This window comes from Chlorocebus sabaeus, chromosome 15 (assembly GCF_047675955.1).
Source record: "Chlorocebus sabaeus isolate Y175 chromosome 15, mChlSab1.0.hap1, whole genome shotgun sequence".
Lineage (NCBI taxonomy): Eukaryota > Metazoa > Chordata > Mammalia > Primates > Cercopithecidae > Chlorocebus > Chlorocebus sabaeus.
Window position 1 is genome coordinate 59,286,138 of NC_132918.1, and position 15,965 is coordinate 59,302,102.

At 40.9% G+C, this 15,965-nt stretch overlaps 1 protein-coding gene across 4 annotated transcripts in view; it reads left to right on the forward strand.

The window, feature by feature from the left end:
* The window catches only part of CPNE4 (copine 4), a 525,340-nt gene that overhangs the window by 492,615 nt on the left and 16,760 nt on the right, over positions 1 to 15,965 (forward strand). For all 4 annotated transcript variants that reach the window (XM_008009121.3, XM_073023607.1, XM_073023606.1 and 1 more), the window contains exons 13-14: positions 936 to 987; positions 3,692 to 3,825. In XM_008009121.3, the coding sequence (XP_008007312.1) occupies positions 936 to 987; positions 3,692 to 3,825 (186 nt within the window). The remainder of the gene's footprint in view (positions 1 to 935; positions 988 to 3,691; positions 3,826 to 15,965) is intronic.

A 15,965-nucleotide genomic window follows, 5' to 3' on the forward strand; every position in this document is an offset into this window, starting at 1 on the left:
TGGAGGCCCGGAAAAAACTTAAGGTAAACAAAGCAAATAAAATGACTGGAAGTCAACTGGCTTGCCCGGAAGTGCTGAGAGCAAGGGAATACGAGATAAGCCCCGAGAGCATCACCAATCACCTCCCACTAAGAAAGGAGGTGTCTTAAGTGACTTATTTTATAGATACCCAAAAGAGTCAGAGCTTGGAAATATCCTTTGAAATGAAATTATCCATAAAATACCAAATGATTCAATAAAAATGTCCAGATGCCAGAACATCCATCTTATTTTATCAGGTTTTCAGAAAGAAAAAAGTAAACAATATGTTACTTGACCTTGTGCATAGGTTCTGCCAGGTAGAGGAATTTGTGTTGAAAGATTACAAAGTATATTACTTTATTATGTCTCCAAAAGTAGAGTGCAGTCTGTTTTACCTGTAGGTATGTGAAAATCCTCCTGCCCTGTAGTTCTGCATATCACGTTAATGATTCTTAAGTGTCAGCTGCTTAGCTGAAGCCTTTATAACCATCAACATCCTGAGCAGACAGCTTGGGTATTGCGTTTTTTTGTTTTTATTTTTGTTTTAATCACTGGGTCCAAATGGAGCTCAGCCAAATCTAAGCCTTCAGTCTGTGGCCAATTCTATCTAGCAGCTATTTGAAGTTATCTTTCTGAAATCTTTTCTTGGATTTTTTTATAAACCTTATTCTCCCCTCCTGACAGCATTTATCTGATTCTAGAAAATCTTCCTGTCACCTCAACTCCACGGGGAGCTTAGAATTCACCCTCCATCTCAGACTGATTGTGTAAAGGCTTGAAATGGTTCCTGCTGCTTAACACATAATGAATGTAATGGGCATTTGTTTGCAAACTCTAAACCCCAGTGCCTTCTTAATGGATTAAAGTTGTAATTCTCCTTTCTTCCTGTTTCTTAAATTTTAATTGGTGTCTAGGTGTCTCATGACTTTGCAATCAACTTTAATGAAGACAATCCAGAATGTGCAGGTAAAGCACAACGTGAAAGAAAGCCAGAGTCACAGTCCTTCCCTTCGCACCTTTTCCATTTTAGTTTCTCTCCGCTGGTGTAGCGTATTAGTTATGATTGTCCACAGCAGAGAAGCAGGCTTTCTGTATCCACATAAACCATGCTACTCCACAGGCAAGAGAAAGCCATGATAACAGAACAGGAAAATAAGAACTGGAAAAGACAGATGCAGAAGAGGTCTTGAGTTTACAGTAATAATGTTGATCCCAGTCTGGGATTCCTCGGGCCAAAATAATAATAATGATAATAAAGGAAACTTCACCTGGTAGACAGTGATACAATATCCCTCTTTCTGTTTTCCAAGTTTTCATCAAGTGTTTTTTTGGTTTGTTTTTTGTTTTTTGTTTTTTTTTTTTTACAACTTCATCTCTGTTCCGATATAAGGAGATGGGGAAACATGGAAATAATTTCCCACTTTCGGCATATCGGTCAAGGACATGGCCTCAGTGAGTTTGAACAAGCGGCATCATGGCTTTGTGTCAGAGAAAGCCTGCTCAAAGGTTCTGGTTCATGTTCCATTGTTTCCAGCCAGAATTCTCCAACATGATTTCACAAAATAATGATACTGAAACCATGATGTTAATTATAATAAATTTTGTTCTAGAATGATTTTTTTCTGTTTTCTAAGTAACAGAGCCAAGTACATATGTTGCTATGAAGATCATAAGACATTTTTGCACTAGAAATGTCCATATCTCTCTCTTCCTTCTTGTCAAGGAGGAAGGAGGCTAAATCAGGATTAATTCAGATCCAGTAGAGTGTGTAAGACATCTAGCAGTTAATGGCCAAGAATATGTTATCAATACCATTGAGTCTGAACATAGTAACCTCCAAGACCCAATCTCCATTCTGCCATTTTTTCCACTAATGTATTCCTCACCCTCAGTTTTCTGTGGTTTAGACTTTCCTTATCCCCAACCACCCCCATTATGAAACCATAAGAGTGGTTTCCCCCACAGCAGAATGAAATATAAACCCTGGTATTCACCTCTTTTATACTCTTAGAATACATCTGCCTGATACTTTTCAAGAGGAAATCAAACTTGCTTATCTTAGGCAAAAACTCAAGAACCAAAAAAAAGATAAGGAGCTTCTATTCAGCATCACTTAACTTCAGAACCAGACTGCCAAATGACTTGGCATCTGTCTTTAGAGTGCTAGGCCTTGGGGCAGGGCCAAGTGGGTGCAGGATTGTCAATGAGGTTGGGAGCATGTATGTAGGGCAGAATAGAACAGAACTTGCTCATCTGAAATACCCAAGAGCTATTTTGCAGTGCATGTGGTTATGGAGAACAATCTCAGGAAGTGATTGTGTGGATCCCTCTGGCCAAAAACAGGACCAATGTGCTTTTTCAGAATAGAAAGAGATAGAAGGATGAGCAGAAATAGGGAAAGGCAAGTGACAACACAGGCACAGACAACAAGAGGAGCCATTTGAATAAAAATCATTTGTAACGAGATTATTGCTGTGGGATCAGAATGATAACATGAAATGTGCAGTCAAGATGTATCAAGTACTAGGAGAAGCTGCATAGATAGGACTGCCTCTCCTGGCAGAGTCCCATCCTTTTCTATCCTGGGCTCATATAGCCTCAGGATGGAAGCCTCCCTTTAAATGAAGGGTTGTCTGTGATGATAACCATCACTTATCTGTACTCAGCACCCAGAAGATGAGTATATCAGCCACTTGGCTCATTCATCACACACTTGGTGAGCATTACATTTGCTTATTACTGCCTTAAGCTCTTTGGGGAAATACAAAAAATAAGGAAATCATGATTCCTGCCCACAAAGAGTATAATATACAGAGAGATGGTCATGGGAACTCCTGACTCTTATAGAGGGCACGGGTAGTATCTACTAGAGTCAACAAGATTGTGTGGAAACAAGTGCAGCATTGAAGCTGGCTTGCTAGTGGCTAAGAACACAGTGCTTAGAGCCAGGCAGACCCAAGTTTAAATCTTGAGTCTTGAATACGCTTGCTATGTGACCCAGGGCAGATCATTGAACATCTCTAAGCCTGTGTTTCTTCACCTATAAAATGGGTATAGCAGGGCCGGGCACGGTGGCTCAAGCCTGTAATCCCAGCACTTTGGGAGGCCGAGACGGGCGGATCACGAGGTCAGGAGATCGAGACCATCCTGGCTAACACGGTGAAACCCCGTCTCTACTAAAAAAAATACAAAAATTAGCCGGGCGCGGTGGCGGGCGCCTGTAGTCCCAGCTACTCAGGAGGCTGAGGCAGGAGAATGGCGTGAACCCGGGAGGCAGAGCTTGCAGTGAGCTGAGATCCGGCCACTGCACTCCAGCCTGGGGGACAGAGCGAGACTCCGTCTCAAAAAAAAAAAAAAAAAAAAAAATGGGTATAGCATCTATTTCATTATGCTATGAGGAGTGAATGAAATCTTATGTATAAAGTAGGATATTAGGGGAAATTTTGTGAAAATGGTTGCTTTTGACTCCAGTTTTTAAAGAGGAGAATGATTTCAGTGGGGAAAGAGGAAGCAACACTAGCAATGTGGTATTCCTTTTTATCTTAAGAACATAAATGTGATGTTGATAAGGACTATTTGGGAAATTTAATGCTTCACTTTTGTGTGTGTTTGGATATAAATATAGTTGGAGTGACTCTGGAACTGTTGATCTTTGCCAATTTCACCTCAGGAATTCAAGGAGTTGTGGAAGCCTATCAGAGCTGTCTTCCTAAGCTCCAACTTTATGGTCCCACCAACATTGCCCCCATCATCCAGAAGGTTGCCAAGTCAGCATCAGAGGAAACTAACACCAAGGAGGCATCGGTAAGGCGGGGGTATTTGCCTTTTAAGGGGAGCTTACTCTTCCTTACCTGGATATTGGCCGTAAGACCCATCTCACTCTGAAAATAAATTCCAACATTTCTACCTGTGTGAATTTGGACAAGTGACTTAACCTCCTCCTATCCTCAGTCTTGACATCTGAAACATGGGGATAATCCACCCCATCTTTGCTGGGTTGTGAGGCTAGGAGATGACACATGTCAAATGTCTACCACGTTGTCTGAACATAGGAGAGACTCAACAATGGAAGCCACTATATTCACTAAAGTATGTCATATCCACCTCCTGCCCTTGAAAAGAAAAAAGAAAAGTTTAAAAATAAGCTTGCTTTTCAAGGTACCATACTACAGATGGAAGCAAAGCACCACAGAAGTAAAACAATGGATGAATTTGCCTCCTGGTGGTAAAGCGGCGCAGCGCTAAACATCACAGCAAAAATTGGTTTCACATTCTATTGGTTTTCTTAAGAAAAATGCAAACCAAGAATACAGTTTGAGTTTTGCCCCTAATATTTTAGAAGTAAATATATTACCATAATACCTTATGTATTTATTTTAATAATAACATTAATACATGTCTTTTTAGCTTTATGATTTTTTTCCAGATTTAATAGAATATTACCAATGTCTGAAGTTTGCTCTGTGATTTTATCCCGGGTACTGAGTTTTTATTTTAAAAAATACTACTCCTTTATTGTCTTACATCAATTCATCTAACCTTCTTGCACTGTCTGCATGTTCTCAGCCTTCCTTTGTGTTAGAAGGGATGGAGGACCATGCTAACTCATGTCAATATCTTCTTTTGTGTACTTGAGCACATCTCCTCTGAATTATCCAGGAACTTTGACTCTGTGGTTATATTCTCACTCTTTCTCCTATCATCTATTGTTTTCCTTTCTACTTCCCATTGTACTGAAGACTTATTCTCATTAACTAGTGCTCATTCAATAATATCTCCTGCATTACGTTAAAATCTCCCCCTTGACTCCGCTTTACCCTTTAGCTACTGTCCTTAACTTTTTCCCACTTATAATCTACGCTCCATGCAGAAACCAGATTGATCGTTTAAAAATATAATTAGTATTGGCCAGGTGCAGTGGCTCACGCCTGTAATCCCAGCACTTTGGGAGGCCGAGGTGGGCGGATCACGAGGTCAGATCGAGACCATCCTGGCTAATATGGTGAAACCCTGTCTCTACTAAAAATACGAAAATTAGCCAGGTGTTGTGGAGGGTGCCTGTAGTCCCAGTTACTCGGGAGGCTGAGACAGGAGACTGGCATGAACCTGGAAGGTGGAGCTTGCAGTGAGCCGGTGTTCGCGCACTCCAGCCTGGGCGACAGAGACTCTATCTCAAAAAAAAAAAAAAAAAAAAGATACATATATATATATATAATTAGTATTACATCATTCCTTTGTTCTAAATTCTCTAATACTTTTCATGATACTTGGAGTAAAATGTAAATTCCCTGATGTGGCTTAGAAGACACTATAGGGTCTAATCTCTGCCTACCTCTCTAATCTTAATTCTTATCACTATCTCTTTTGCTCCCTAAATTTCAGCCACACTGACCTTCTTGCTGTTCCACAAACACACCAAATATATTCCCACCTCCAGACCTTTTCACTTACTGTTCCCCTGCCAGGGTTTCTCTCACCCAAACCTCCATATGATCCATTCTCTGACTGTGTTAACATCTCTGCTCAACTCTCAACCCCTCTGAAAGTTCCCCCTGGTTACCTTATCTAAAATAGCCAACCCACCCACCCACACCATGTCTCAGCTTTACTTTTCTTCTTAGTACTCATCACCATCTGAAATACTTTAGGTGTGTCTACTAACTTCTATATTTTATGTCTCTCTACTTTCATATGGAAGCTCTGCAATAAGACTTGTTCACTAGTGTCCCTAGTACACAAAACAATGCCTGCACACAGTACATGCTTAATATATACTTATTTAAAGAATGCATATAAAACCACTCTATTTTTCATATGTATATGATGAAAAGGACTTTACATTTTCTTTTGTAAAATTGGTGTGTATCTTAAATATTGCATATCTTATATGCCAGAAAATAGAGTGTTCCGGTTTTCGTTGTAATTTGAAGTCTCTCCTACTTGAAAAGATCTGAATTCCCAAGGTCCCTAGAGAAAACAACAGTCACTGCATGCCTTTGGTTCAGTCCACTGGCCCTTCCCTACATCTCATTATCATCTTCAGCTACTCCGGGCTTGGGTCATTGAGTGACATGAGCAGTTCCTACAAGGGAATAGGAATAGTTTGAAGCAAAATTTTGTTTTAGACTAATAATTTTTCCATGTCCTTTTATTTACGTAGTTGACCACAGTTCCAATCTCCTACCCAACATCTATCAGGTAACCCATAGCTATCCATAAGAAACAAATGGGCCTGATCTGTGCTGCATGTTCTCTCATCTCCTCTGTTCACTACATCATGTTCTTGAAGTCACTAACCAGTGATTTGACTATGAAAAGCACTGGAGACCCTGGGGAGCTAAGAGTGTGTTACTTCAAATAATTACTTTAGAATAGTGAATATGTACAACTATGGTTATATTAGCCTTTATGCTGGGCAGAGACACTCTGTAAGCTGAGATCTTGTCCAGCAGAGATGCTAAGGATTTAATCCAAGCCAAGTCTCTTCCAGGTGTGAAAGCTAAGAAAATCCTGACTCCTCTCTGCTCATCTTTCCTCTTCTTTTCAGAAACCACAAACACTATTAATTTTTTTTTTTTTTTTGAGACAGAGTTTTGCTCTATCACCCAAGCTGAAGTGCAGTGGCACAATCATGGCTCACTGCAGCATTGAACCTTCTGGGCTCAGGCAACCCTCTGGCCCCAGCCTCCCAAATAGCTGAGACTAAAGGCATGTGCCACCACACCCAGCTAATTTCTGTATTTTTTGTAGAGATGGGGTTTTGCTATGTTGCCCAGGCTGGTCTCAAATCCTGGGCTCAAACCATCCTCCTTCTTTAGCCTCCCAATGTGCTGGGGTTACAGGTGTGAGCCGTTACACCTGGTTAACCATCAACACTTCTCAGGATTGTAGACCAACATCTCCACCAGTGCATGGACCCTGCAAGGCTTCCCCTAATGCATCTCTTTCTGACCACAGAAGTCTTGGAGCAAATTTGAACCTTCATAGATGCAAGATTTAGGAATAAGGTTCGGATGTGACCAGTATTTTATTTTATTTTTTAACCTCTTTTTTCAGCACCAGAACCAATTCTTCAAACGATAACTTGCTTAGAAACCTAACATATAAAATAGACTTTAAAAAATACACTATTCTTGCCAAATTTGGTCTAAGGAGTAGAGTCAGAAACTTGTCCATTCTCTTTAACTCCTTTATCCTCAAGAGCATCCAAGGCATCCCTAAGGGCTCCCCGGGGCCCAGGTTAAAAATTGGATGATCTCATCCCCTCTGGGGTACCAGGACTCATATGGCTAAAATGAGAACAGGACTAATATAGGTCTGGATTTCAGGCTGATATAGAACAGCATGAGTTTTTGGCCATCACTCACTCCCTCAGGGATAGCTGGGTCTGCAATGAAAGGACAGGTTATTAAATGGAACCAAATGTAAGAAGCATCCAACCCACATATCCCCATATAAATTACCCCAATAGATCAAGAACATATGCTTTTCCCCAGAGGTTTCTCCTGTTCTTTGAAAAGTCTGTGGTCCAGAGTCCCTTGTTATCTGTAAGGGTCATAAACTTGAACATCTTCGGCAAGCTGTGCCAGGGAGTCTGTTGCTATAGGATTTTCCCCTTGATTCTGTGGAACTCGTCTAGGTAAAAAAATGCCCCTCTTTATCAAACAGGACCTCGAGTAGATTCAAAGACTATAATATTTCATCCATGAGCATTTTCCCAGTGTGACTTTAGAAGGAACTGTTATTATTTGCTTTATCAGAAATTTCCATCAGGTTTTGATCCTGCAGCCTACAGCCTGGTGATTTCAGCGAGATTAAACCTGGCAGGATCAGATTCCAGAATCCTGACAATCTCTGCAGGCCAGCCGTTCTTAAACTTTGTTCCACAGACCCCTTTAGCAGCTAGTAAAGTTCATAGATCCCTTCTCAGAAGTGGTTTTGTGTGTGTGTGTGTGTGTGTGTGTGTGTGTGTGTGTGTGTGTGTTGTTTTGTTTTGTTTTTTGAGATGGAGTCTTGCTCTGTTGCCAGGCTGGAGTGCAGTGGTGGGATCTCGGCTCACTACAACCTCCGACTCCCTAGTTCAAGTAATTCTCCAGCCTCAGCCTCCCGAGGAGCTGGGAGTACAGGCACGCGCCACCACGCCCAGCTAATTTTTGTATTTTTAGTAGAGACTGGGTTTCACCATGTTGGCCAAGATGGTCTCGATCTCCTGACTTCGTGATCTGCCCACCTCAGCCTCCCAAAGTGCTGGGATTACAGGTGTGAGCCACCACGCCTGGCCAGAAGTGTTTTTAAATGTACAACATAAGACCCATATTATAGAGTAAACCAATTATATTGAAATGCGGTTAGCAAAATATTTTTTAAAAGGAAGATGGAAACATCATAAATATAGTAATAAAATATTTCTTTATTTATATATTAAATTATGAGAACCAGTAGTTACTCTAATAATTCTGTAATTTCCAAGTTGTGCTAAACATAAGTGATACATTGAAATATATGTAGGTACTGTAATATAACAGGAAAATATTTGTTTTTTAATTAATAATGAGCCACAAGTAGAACTAATATTAATTTGATTTGATTATACTTATAGTGAAAAAATGATAAATTTTATTAGAGATTAGTGAAAATAAAAATGTAATTTACTTCAAGTTTACAGACTGCCTGAAATCTTGCAGTAGTCCACAGAGACAGGTTAAGAACCACTAGTTTAGATCAGCAGTCAATAAACTATAACTAAACTAAACTGTTTTTCAATGGCTTGCAAGCTGAGAATGCTTTTTAGATTTTTTAATTGTTGAAAAAATCAAAAGTAGAATAATATTTATATTTTGTGACATATGAAAATTTTGTGACATTAAAAATCAGTGTCCATAAATAAAATAGTATTGGAACACAGCCTCTCTCGTTCATTTTAAATATTGTCTACGGCTGTTTTCACACTACAGTGGCAGTGTTAGGTAGTTGTGACAGAGACCATTGTGGTCTACAAAGCCTAAAATACTTATTAATGTCCCTTGACAAAAAATAGTTTCCTGACCTCTGCATTACGACTCTAAAGTTTCTCAATGTGTTAGTATGACTATCAGGTTGTTTTATTTCTTTTTTTTTTTTTTTTTTTAATATACTTTAAGTTCTAGGGTACATGTACACAATGTGCAGGTTTGTTACATATATATACATGTGCCATGTTGGTGTGCTGCACCCATTAACTCATCATTTACATTAAGTATATCTCCTAATGCTATCCCACCCCCCTACCCCCTTCCCACAATAGGACCCGGTGTGTGATGCTCCCCTTCCTGTGTCCAAGTGATCTCATTGTTCAATTCCTACCAATGAGTGAGAACATGCGGTGTCTGGTTTTCGGTTCTTGCGATAGTTTGCTGAGAATGATGGTTTCCAGCTGCATCCATGTCCCTATGAAGGACACAAACTCATCCTTTTTTATGGCTGCATAGTATTCCATGGTGTATATGTGCCACATTTTCTTAATCCAGTCTGTCACTGATGGACATTTGGGTTGATTCCAAGTCTTTCCTATTGTGAATAGTGCCGCAATAAACATATGTGTGCATGTGTCTTTATAGCACCACGACTTAAAATCCTTTGGGTATATCCCCAGTAATTTGAATGGATGGCTGGATCAAATGGTATTTCTGGTTCTAGATCCTTGAGGAATCGCCACACTGTTTTCCACAATGGTTGAACTAGTTTACAGTCCCACCAACAGTGTAAAAGTGTTCCTATTTCTCCACATCCTCTCCAGCACCTGTTGTTTCCTGATTTTTTAATGATTGCCATTCTAACTGGTGTGAGATGGTATCTCTTTTTTTTTTTTTTAATAACTCCCAATGCAATCCCTCCCCCCTCCCCCCTCCCCATGATAGGCCCCGGTGTGTGATGTTCCCCTTCCCGAGTCCAAGTGATCTCATTGTTCAGTTCCCACCTACGAGTGAGAACATGCGGTGTTTGGTTTTCTGTTCTTGTGATAGTTTGCTAAGAATGATGGTTTCCAGCTGCATCCATGTCCCTACAAAGGACACAAACTCATCCTTTTTTATGGCTGCATAGTATTCCATGGTGTATATGTGCCACATTTTCTTAATCCAATCTGTCACTGATGGACATTTGGGTTGATTCCAAGTCTTTGCTATTGTGAATAGTGCTGCAATAAACATACGTGTGCATGTGTCCTTATAGCAGCATAATTTATAATCCTTTGGGTATATACCCAGTAATGGGATGGCTGGGTCATATGGTACATCTAGTTCTAGATCCTTGAGGAATCGCCATACTGTTTTCCATAATGGTTGAACTAGTTTACAATCCCACCAACAGTGTAAAAGTGTTCCTATTTCTCCACATCCTCTCCAGCACCTGTTGTTTCCTGACTTTTGAATGATCGCCATTCTAACTGGTGTGAGATGGTATCTCATTGTGGTTTTGATTTGCATTTCTCTGATGGCCAGTGATGATGAGCATTTTTTCATGTGTCTGTTGGCTGTATGAATGTCTTCTTTTGAGAAATGTCTGTTCATATCCTTTGCCCACTTTTTGATGGGGTTGTTTGTTTTTTTCTTGTAAATTTGTTTGAGTTCTTTGTAGGTTCTGGATATTAGCCCTTTGTCAGATGAGTAGATTGCAAAAATTTTCTCCCATTCTGTAGGTTGCCTGCTCACTCTGATGGTAGTTTCTTTTGCTGTGCAGAAGCTCTTTAGTTTGATGAGATCCCATTTGTCAATTTTGGCTTTTGCTGCCGTTGCTTTTGGTGTTTTAGACATGAAGTCTTTGCCCATGCCTATGTCCTGAATGGTACTACCTAGGTTTTCCTCTAGGATTTTTATGGTATTAGGTCTAACATTTAAGTCTCTAATCCATCTTGAATTAATTTTCGTATAAGGAGTAAGGAAAGGATCCAGTTTCAGCTTTCTACTTATGGCTAGCCAGTTTTCCCAGCACCATTTATTAAATAGGGAATCCTTTCCCCATTTCTTGTTTCTCTCAGGTTTGTCAAAGATCAGATGGCTGTAGATGTGTGGTATTATTTCTGAGGACTCTGTTCTGTTCCATTGGTCTATATCTCTGTTTTGGTACCAGTACCATGCTGTTTTGGTTACTGTAGCCTTGTAGTATAGTTTGAAGTCAGGTAGCGTGATGCCTCCAGCTTTGTTCTTTTGACTTAGGATTGTCTTGGAGATGCGGGCTCTTTTTTGGTTCCATATGAACTTTAAAGCAGTTTTTTCCAATTCTGTGAAGAAGCTCATTGGTAGCTTGATGGGGATGGCATTGAATCTATAAATTACCTTGGGCAGTATGGCCATTTTCACGATATTGATTCTTCCTATCCATGAGCATGGTATGTTCTTCCATTTGTTTGTGTCCTCTTTTATTTCACTGAGCAGTGGTTTGTAGTTCTCCTTGAAGAGGTCCTTTACATCCCTTGTAAGTTGGATTCCTAGGTATTTTATTCTCTTTGAAGCAATTGTGAATGGAAGTTCATTCCTGATTTGGCTCTCTGTTTGACTGTCACTGGTGTATAAGAATGCTTGTGATTTTTGCACATTAATTTTGTATCCTGAGACTTTGCTGAAGTTGCTGATCAGCTTAAGGAGATTTTGGGCTGAGACAATGGGGTTTTCTAAATATACAATCATGTCGTCTGCAAACAGGGACAATTTGACTTCTTCTTTTCCTAACTGAATCCCCTTGATTTCTTTCTCTTGCCTGATTGCCCTAGCCAGAACTTCCAATACTATGTTGAATAGGAGTGGTGAGAGAGGGCATCCCTGTCTTGTGCCAGTTTTCAAAGGGAATTTTTCCAGTTTTTGCCCATTCAGTATGATATTGGCTGTGGGTTTGTCATAGATAGCTCTTATTATTTTGAGGTACGTTCCATCAATACCGAATTTATTGAGCGTTTTTAGCATGAAGGGCTGTTGAATTTTGTCAAAAGCCTTTTCTGCATCTATTGAGATAATGATGTGGTTCTTGTCTTTGGTTCTGTTTATATGCTGGATTATGTTTATTGATTTGCGAATGTTGAACCAGCCTTGCATCCCAGGGATGAAGCCCACTTGATCATGGTGGATAAGCTTTTTGATGTGCTGCTGAATCCGGTTTGCCAGTATTTTATTGAGGATTTTTGCATCGATGTTCATCAGGGATATTGGTCTAAAATTCTCTTTTTTTGTTGTGTCTCTGCCAGGCTTTGGTATCAGGATGATGTTGGCCTCATAAAATGAGTTAGGGAGGATTCCCTCTTTTTCTATTGATTGGAATAGTTTCAGAAGGAATGGTACCAGCTCCTCCTTGTACCTCTGGTAGAATTCAGCTGTGAATCCATCTGGTCCTGGACTTTTTTTGGTTGGTAGGCTATTAATTATTGCCTCAATTTCAGAGCCTACTATTGGTCTATTCAGGGATTCAACTTCTTCCTGGTTTAGTCTTGGAAGAGTGTAAGTGTCCAGGAAATTATCCATTTCTTCTAGATTTTCCAGTTTATTTGCGTAGAGGTGTTTATAGTATTCTCTGATGGTAGTTTGTATTTCTGTGGGGTCGGTGGTGATATCCCCTTTATCATTTTTAATTGCATCGATTTGATTCTTCTCTCTTTTCTTCTTTATTAGTCTTGCTAGTGGTCTGTCAATTTTGTTGATCTTTTCAAAAAACCAACTCCTGGATTCATTGATTTTTTGGAGGGTTTTTTGTGTCTCTATCTCCTTCAGTTCTGCTCTGATCTTAGTTATGTCTTGCCTTCTGCTAGCTTTCGAATGTGTTTGCTCTTGCTTCTCTAGTTCTTTTAATTGCGATGTTAGAGTGTCAATTTTAGATCTTTCCTGCTTTCTCTTGTGGGCATTTAGTGCTATAAATTTCCCTCTACACACTGCTTTAAATGTGTCCCAGAGATTCTGGTATGTTGTATCTTTGTTCTCATTGGTTTCAAAGAACATCTTTATTTCTGCCTTCATTTCGTTATGTACCCAGTAGTCATTCAGGAGCAGGTTGTTCAGTTTCCATGTAGTTGAGCGGTTTTGATTGAGTTTCTTAGTCCTGAGTTCTAGTTTGATTGCACTGTGGTCTGAGAGACAGTTTGTTATAATTTCTGTTCTTGTACATTTGCTGAGGAGTGCTTTACTTCCAATTACGTGGTCAATTTTGGAGTAAGTACGATGTGGTGCTGAGAAGAATGTATATTCTGTTGATTTGGGGTGGAGAGTTCTATAGATGTCTATTAGGTCTGCTTGCTGCAGAGATGAGTTCAATTCCTGGATATCCTTGTTAACTTTCTGTCTCGTTGATCTGTCTAATGTTGACAGTGGAGTGTTGAAGTCTCCCATTATTATTGTATGGGAGTCTAAGTGTCTTTGTAAGTCTCTAAGGACTTGCTTTATGAATCTGGGTGCTCCTGTATTGGGTGCGTATATATTTAGGATAGTTAGCTCTTCCTGTTGAATTGATCCCTTTACCATTATGTAATGGCCTTCTTTGTCTCTTTTGATCTTTGATGGTTTAAAGTCTGTTTTATCAGAGACTAGTATTGCAACCCCCGCTTTTTTGTGTTCTCCATTTGCTTGGTAAATCTTCCTCCATCCCTTTATTTTGAGCCTATGTATGTCTCTGCGTGTGAGATGGGTCTCCTGAATACAGCAGACTGATGGATCTTGACTCTTTATCCAGTTTGCCAGTCTGTGTCTTTTAATTGGAGCATTTAGTCCATTTACATTTAAGGTTAAGATTGTTATGTGTGAACTTGATCCTGCCATTATGATATTAACTGGTTATTTTGCTCGTTAGTTGATGCAGTTTCTTCCTAGCCTTGATGGTCTTTACATTTTGGCATGTTTTTGCAATGGCTGGTACCGGTTGTTCCTTTCCATGTTTAGTGCTTCCTTCAGGGTCTCTTGTAAGGCAGGCCTAGTGGTGACAAAATCTCTAAGCATTTGCTTATCTGTAAAGGATTTTATTTCTCCTTCACTTATGAAACTTAGTTTGGCTGGATATAAAATTCTGGGTTTAAAATTCTTTTCTTTAAGAATGTTGAATATTGGCCCCCACTCTCTTCTGGCTTGAAGAGTTTCTGCCGAGAGATCTGCTGTTAGTCTGATGGGCTTCCCTTTGTGGGTAACCTGACCTTTCTCTCTGGCTGCCCTTAAGATTTTTTCCTTCATTTCAACTTTGGTGAATCTGGCAATTATGTGTCTTGGAGTTGCTCTTCTCGAGGAGTATCTTTGTGGCGTTCTCTGTATTTCCTGGATTTGAATGTTGGCCTGCCCTACTAGGTTGGGGAAGTTCTCCTGGATGATATCCTGAAGAGTGTTTTCCAACTTGGTTCCATTTTCCCCCTCACTTTCAGGCACCCCAATCAGACATAGATTTGGTCTTTTTACATAATCCCATACTTCTTGCAGGCTTTGTTCATTTCTTTTTCTTCTTTTTTCTTTTGGTTTCTCTTCTCGCTTCATTTCATTCATTTGATCCTCCATCGCTGACATTCTTTCTTCCAGTTGATCGAGACGGTTACTGAAGCTTGTGCATTTGTCACGTATTTCTCGTGCCATGGTTTTCGTCTCTTTCATTTCGTTTGTGAGCTTCTCTGCATTAATTACTCTAGCCATCAATTCTTCCACTTTTTTTTCAAGATTTTTAGTTTCTTTGTGCTGGGTACGTAATTCCTCCTTTAGCTCTGAGAAATTTGATGGACTGAAGCCTTCTTCTCTCATCTCGTCGAAGTCATTCTCCGTCCAGCTTTGATCTGTTGCTGGCGATGAGCTGCGCTCCTTTGCCGGGGGAGATGCGCTCTTATTTTTTGAATTTCCAGCTTTTCTGCCCTGCTTTTTCCCCATCTTTGTGGTTTTATCTGCCTCTGGTCTTTGATGATGGTGATGTACTGATGGGGTTTTGGTGTAGGTGTCCTTCCTGTTTGATAGCTTTCCTTCTAACAGTCAGGATCCTCAGCTGTAGGTTGTAGCTGTAGGAGATTGCTTGAGGTCCACTCCAGACCCTGTTTGCCTGGGTATCAGCAGCAGAGGCTGCAGAAGATAGAATATTTCTGAACAGCGAGTGTACCTGTCTGATTCTTGCTTTGGAATCTTCCTCTCAGGGGTGTACTCCACCCTGTGAGGTGTGGGGTGTCAGACTGCCCCTAGTGGGGGATGTCTCCCAGTTAGGCTACTCAGGGGTCAGGGACCCACTTGAGCAGGGAGTCTGTCCCTTCTCGGATCTCAACCTCCGTGTTGGGAGATCCACTGCTCTCTTCAAAGCTGTCAGACAGAGTCGTTTGCGTCTGCAGAGCTGCTGCATTTGTTATTATTTACTGTGCCCTGTCCCCAGAGGTGGAGTCTACAGAGACAGGCAGGTTTCCTTGAGCTGCTGTGAGCTCCACCCAGTTCGAGCTTCCCAGCAGCTTTGTTTACCTACTTAAGCCTCAGCAATGGCGGGCGCCCCTCCCCCAGCCTCGCTGCTGCCTTGCCGGTAGATCACAGACTGCTGTGCTAGCAATGAGGGAGGCTCCGTGGGTGTGGGACACTCCCGGCCAGGTGTGGGATATGATCTCCTGGTGTGCCTGTTTGCTTAAAGCGCAGTATTGGGGTGGGAGTTACCCGATTTTCCAGGTGTTGTGTGTCTCAGTTCCCCTGGCTAGGAAAAGGGATTCCCTTCCCCCTTGCACTTTCCAGGTGAGGCAATGCCTCGCCCTTCTTCAGCTCTCGCTGGTCGGGCTGCAGCAGCTGACCAGCACCGATCGTCTGGCACTCCCCAGTGAGATGAACCCAGTACCTCAGTTGAAAATGCAGAAATCGCCGGTCTTCTGTGTCGCTCGTGCTGGGAGTTGGAGACTGGAGCTGTTCCTATTCGGCCATCTTGCTCCGCCCCCGAGATGGTATCTCATTGTGGTTTTGATTTGCTTTTCTCTGATGGCGAGTGATGATGAGCATTTT